This window comes from Triticum aestivum, chromosome 6A (genome assembly GCF_018294505.1).
Source record: "Triticum aestivum cultivar Chinese Spring chromosome 6A, IWGSC CS RefSeq v2.1, whole genome shotgun sequence".
NCBI lineage: Eukaryota > Viridiplantae > Streptophyta > Magnoliopsida > Poales > Poaceae > Triticum > Triticum aestivum.
Genome location: NC_057809.1, coordinates 4409215 through 4414875, shown reverse-complemented (window position 1 = coordinate 4414875; position 5661 = coordinate 4409215). Strand labels below are relative to the sequence as shown.

The 5661-nt window shown below is 45.5% G+C and overlaps 1 protein-coding gene across 1 annotated transcript; it reads right to left on the bottom strand.

The window, feature by feature from the left end:
* Positions 1-1460: 1460 nt before the first annotated feature.
* Positions 1461-5175, bottom strand: LOC123131583 (uncharacterized). The gene is made up of 7 exons (XM_044551237.1): positions 4795-5175; positions 4044-4118; positions 3809-3946; positions 2984-3187; positions 2708-2901; positions 2095-2624; positions 1461-1681 (listed from the first exon to the last, which is right to left on the bottom strand). Exons 1-6 carry the CDS (start codon positions 4901-4903, stop codon positions 2100-2102), a joined length of 1245 nt encoding a protein of 414 aa, XP_044407172.1. The 5' UTR covers positions 4904-5175; the 3' UTR covers positions 1461-1681; positions 2095-2099.
* Positions 5176-5661: the final 486 nt, after the last annotated feature.

The following is a 5661-nucleotide window of genomic DNA, read 5'->3' as shown; positions in this document are numbered from 1 at the left end:
GTCTCCCGTCTAGTCTTCTTGCCAACCTCATTGGCTCATCGTCTCCATATAGGAGGTGGGCTGTGAGTCTCCCGTCTAGCCTTCTTGCCAACCTTATTGGCTCACCGTCTCCATATAGGAGGTGGGCTGTGAGTATCCCGTCTAGCCTTCTTGCCAATCTCATTGGCTCATCGTCTCCATATAGGAGGTGGGCTAATTAATTCACAGCGGCCACGTCCGGTCGTCTAATACCTAATTTGCCCTTAGGCTTAATTTCTCCCTACACAGTGGTCATTGGCGAAGCTCTCCTTAGGGAAAGGTAGGGCGACTACCTTCATTTTCTACAAAACAAATCTACATGTATGCGTACTGCGTACATTGTTTGCTCTGGCTGGCTAGCTAATGTTCAATGCAAAAAAATTGCAGAAGAAATCATAGGGCCAGTTGGTTGTCTAAATGGGCCATACAACTATCTATTTGGCCCCATCGAAGCACCAAGTACGCCATGAACCGATCGAGCATGCAGCAAGCCCTAGCGCTTGCAGGATGGATGGATGGATGGCGTTGCATGACAGTGCCCGTATTGTGGAGTCTGTTGCGTGCATGCATGCTGCGGAAAACAGACACAGCAAAAGGCCCTCCACGGCGGGCGTGCAAATAGGGGTCAAAGTCCCACCTAGTCTCCTTCAACTTCCTCGCGAGCTCGCCCGCAACCACCATGACCTCGACTTCTCTAGGCCTCGTACGCGAGACGCTCGATCCGGCCGAGCCTCCTCTCACTCCGCCACTCGCCTTTATGTGGCCTCCTCCTCCAGCCGCAACTCTCCGGTAGCTCGCTGCAATGGACGAGCGCCCGAGCCGCGACCACCTCGATCCCACGACCCCGCCGCCCGAGACCATCTGGTCGCGCATCCTGAGCAGCTCGAGCCCTAGCGCTGTACGCAGGGGCTCCCTCTCGTCCCCAAGCGCCCTTCCTGTGAGCAGTGGCCGCCTCCACCATCCCTCTCCCTCCTGGATCCGCCATGGGCGCGCTGCACATCACCCGCGCACGGCCGCACGGGACGCGCCCAAACCAGTGAAATGATTTTCGGTTTGTGCTTTTTTTCGTCCTTGGCCGAAATGGCCGAATTTCGGGAATTTCAAAAAATTCGGCAAAATCTCGGACGAAATTGCAAAATCAAAATTTGAAAATTTGGCCAAAATTTAACTGAAATTTGGCCGAAATTCGGCCGAAATTTCAACAAAACTTTAAATAAAATAGAGCAAAACATATCAGCACAACAACCATCAGGAGAGATCTTATAAACTTTAGCAAATAAGCTCTAGGGATTAAGAAAATTGAATCTGCCCAACATAACAGGCACACGTTAGCTATAATGTTGCCTCCAACATAACAGTTAACAATCCAACATAGCAGACACACATTAGTTATAAAATTGCCTCCAACATAACCCTTAACAGTCCAACATAACAGGCACACATTAGTTATAAAGTTGCCTCTGACATAAACCCTTAACCGTCCAGCATCAGTTCAACCATCACAGCATAGTTCAAAGTTTAAATAGTCCAGTACAGCCAAAAGACTTTAAAGCATTAAACATAGAAACATCTCCAAAAGACAACCATCAGCTTATTTGAAGCATCAGCTCCAAGCTTCCCAACATCCAAAAGCTTCTTGATATCCTTTGCTCACGTGCCATTTCTGGTTTGGAGAAAACAGAGGAATGGTCATGATACAGAGTGCATACATCTAAGTAACTAGCAGTTCCAAGTAGCAACTAAAATACTGTGTTAAGTAGCAATTAGAACAACACTACTAAGTGATTGGTAGCAACTAGAACATCACTGGTATGTGATAAGTAGCAATTATAGCAACAATACAAGAAGATAAGTATCAATTACAGCAACACTACTAGGTGAGCAATTAGAACAGCAGTACTAATCATACACAGTGAGCATAAACATTAGAGCACGAGAACAATTAAAGATCAACCTACTTAAAGAAAGCAATATACATCAAGCTATTTAAAGATCAGCCGCTTTGAACATATACATCAAGCTAGATTTTTCTAAGTAACAAACCTGAATCAGAAACACCAAAAAGAAGAGACTTACCAAATTTACGAGTAGAGGCTGTTGACGTTCTTGGTCTTCTTCCTAATAAGTCGTCCAGATCTAGTCTCCAAATGGCCAGTGCTTGTTGGTGCCTCCTTTTGAACTTGTACTTGTGTCTCTTCTTCAAGTTGCATTTGTGTCTCTAGCTGATCTTGTTCACCATCCTCATCATCCTCACTCACCCCATCATCATCCTCGATGTCATTATCAACATATTCATTCTCTTCTTCATCATCCTCACTCTCAGTTTCAAGAAACTCATTCTCATCATCATCATTCCTCTTTCTTTTCTTGTTATTACCCTTTGAACCAACATAAGACGCCTTCATGCTTGAGTTGAGGCGCCTTCTTTGCTCAAAAACAGCACTAGCTGCATCAGCTCCATCCACAATCGGATCCTCTACATCCTCATTCAGCCACTCCATTATTGGGTTTGTTTCATCAAACATTGTGGTATCCATTAGCAATGCACTTGGATCAATTTCTTTATCTATATCTCTCTCTTTCTCTTGATCTTCTTCAGCACGTATCTTCAAGGTTTGAATAGTAAACAAGTAAATTATATGACATGCAAGGACAACACAAAGTAGAAAGTAAAAGTGATGGTTTATACCTTTAAGTTGTAGCGTACAAAAACTAGCTTGTGGAGCTTGTCATATAGAAGACGACTTCTTTGCTTTGTGTGCACCAAAGCAAAAGCACTCCAATTTCTCTCACACCCACTAGAGGAGACACATTGTGAGCAAATTCTCATTGCACATTTCTGCAATGCAGGAACATCCCCTCCAAACTGAAACCACCATTGGGCTGCAAGATAACACCAATGAAATTTTCAGGAATGCAAACCAAAAGGAAATGGAAATTCTAAAACTAAAACACCATAACTTACTTGGCCCCATTCTCGCCGCAGCTTCTTCTGCCAATCTGGTCCCAAACCTCCCTTGGCACTCCCTGAACTTGCTCACTTCATCAATGGCTGAAAGAGCACTCACTGGGTCTAATATCTTCGCTATCGCATCTGTTAGTGAAGTGGCATAATCTGTGTGGTTGCAAAGGTTCAGCTTGTAATGTGTATATGGGTCAAGGACAGCAGCTGAAAAACAATAGAGCCACATGAGTTAAAGAACAAAAAAAAGAGAAACATAAATTGCGAAGGCCGAATCATTTATCACTACCTGCAACCATAAATGTATCTTCTTCCATTGCATAGGAATAGGCCCTAATTGTTGAGTGATCTTCACAGCAGCTCGAAAGTATGGGCAATCAGCTTTACGTCCAGCAATATCATTGGCATGAAAAAACTTGGACCAAGCTAGACCAAGTGCATCTCTTGAATTAGGATCCAAAGCACTACTGATCTTGGGCTGCATAGATACTTTGTTGCTAGATAATTGCCTGTCAAAATAGGCGCTGATACTCCTTTTACCAACAGAAACATGCACATCACCCACACCCCCCTTGCCAATTCTCCTTTCAATTCTGCGAGAGACATTCGGGTCACGCAATGCTTCTCTAATATTCATCTGAATTTCTTCTTCATCATCATCTGGTACGTTAACCACCCCTCCTTTTTTATACAACCCTTCCATAATATTTCTTTCAATTCTCAGCCTGCTATTTTGTTTGTCTCTTTTCTTCCTCCTTGATTCATCCCGGCACTCTCTCATTGCATCTCTCACATTTCTTGGCACATTGGGGCAGCTCCTCACATTACCTACAATACCACCAAGGTGCTCCGCGACACGGGTTGCACCTCCACCTTTGTGCTTTAGGCTGCAGTACGTGCAATCAAAACCCCCATAATACGGCCATGCATGGTTCCAAGGATCATATAAGTTATTGTCTTTAAGTCCTGCATTGCAAGGTTACAAACATCAGTTTAATTGAACCTAGCAAATAAAGATCATGGTTCCAATAGCATCGTGTGACCAAGCAAAGCATAGTAATACCTTTCCAAGGTCTTTGGGAACCACTTCCATTTGCATCCTGGTCGCCGCTGCCACTCCTATTTGCAGTTCCATTACCTGAAAATCACATGACAAAAGAACGACGGTCAGTTATAAAGAGTAGACAGCTAAGAAAGCAAACCTTTCTTACTAGGGTGTCCTGATATGAATGAGGAACAAAAACAGTACAGACAGATTATCTAGTTTAGATACTAAGGAATAAATAATTTATATACAAGCTGATGCTCTAGTACCGCTGGACATTGAAATTAATCAGTGGTCAACAACTACTTAGTTAAATACACAAACACAACTGAAGTTTATATTGGACGCGTTGTAGATCTAAATAAATGATCGATTCAAACATGGGATGCTTCTGCAAATATACAAGCCAGTGGTTGGATGTGATAATAAAAGCTTTAATTTTGTGCACAAGCCACTGGTTGTAACCACTTTTCTATTACCAGATCGTGGGCAACCTTTCTGACTACCAAATGCATGTACGTTTCAGATTATATACCAAGTCATAACATTGTCAGAATCCTTGGTGACTACAAGATGCATGTGTATTTCAGATTAATGATGCCACTACTCTGTTCAAATCATCAAGACTGAGTTTTTCTTACCCCTGTATGATATTGCAGCCTCTCATTCATCTAAAGAAGCACAAGTACTGAAACTGCATCTACGTACTGAAACTGAAACTGCATCTACGTACTTGATTGAGATGTATACGCATCAAGAAAGCTTGTACCTTCCCAAACAAGAGGACGCCCTCCATGCTGCTGTCGCTGCCCCGTGCTACTGCCTTCATGGTTGGCTCGTGCACCATCAGCTTCGTTGCCGCAGCCGCCGAGCGCCATGCCCTTGTCTTGGAGCAGCGAATGGCACGAACTGGATGGGGTGGAGGCGAGGAGATGTGGAGGAAGGCGGGAGGCTAGTGAGCGCGTTGGCCGGACGCCGGAGAAGCTACGCTGGCGAGGATGTGTTCTGTGCGCAGCGGCGGCGCCGCCCACAGGAGGAGCGAGAGGAAAAACAGCGATTCTAGGGTTGGGACATTTGCGTTCGTGCTTTTATATGAGCAGAAGCGTAACATGAAGGCCCTAGAAGCTGGGCCGGGCAAATAAATTCAAACTGGGCCAAATAATTCGGACGAAAGGCCCATATACCGGGCCCAGGCGAGATGGCCGAAATTCGGCCGAAATTTAGTTTTTTCGGCCGAAAATCAAAACGCTGGCCCAAACCTTTCTTCCACGCCGTTCACTGTTTTTGGTCGGCTGCCCTCCACTTGGGCCACCTCCACCAGGTGTGGCTACCGCTGCCATTGCCACCCGATGATGTTAACTAGCTACGTGTCTTCCTCCTAAGCAGCTTGTCGTGCGGGTAGTACAAGCTGTGCTGGTGTCGCCTCGCACAGACGACCGGCTGCGTGGGTGCGCCATCCCCGGAGTTCTAATGACACCTGCGGCAGTTCCCGGAGAACACGGTCACGCGTGTTGTCACCAACCTCATCACCGTCGTGCTGCTGCTCGTGTTATCGTTGCTCACCACCTTTCGCCTTGCGTCTAGCGCTCACCACTACGCTAGCGTTCCGATTCAACTGCGCTGCCGTCATGGTGTC

Excerpts from the sequence above, each read along its gene's own strand:
- LOC123131583 (XM_044551237.1), bottom strand. The coding sequence starts at position 4,903 with ATGGCGCTCGGCGGCTGCGGCAACGAAGCTGATGGTGCACGAGCCAAC. Across the intron at positions 3,947-4,043 it reads TTCCCAAAGACCTTGGAAAG|GACTTAAAGACAATAACTTA; the intron begins GTATTACTATGC and ends CTTGCAATGCAG. Across the intron at positions 2,625-2,707 it reads TTGTACGCTACAACTTAAAG|ATACGTGCTGAAGAAGATCA; the intron begins GTATAAACCATC and ends CAAACCTTGAAG.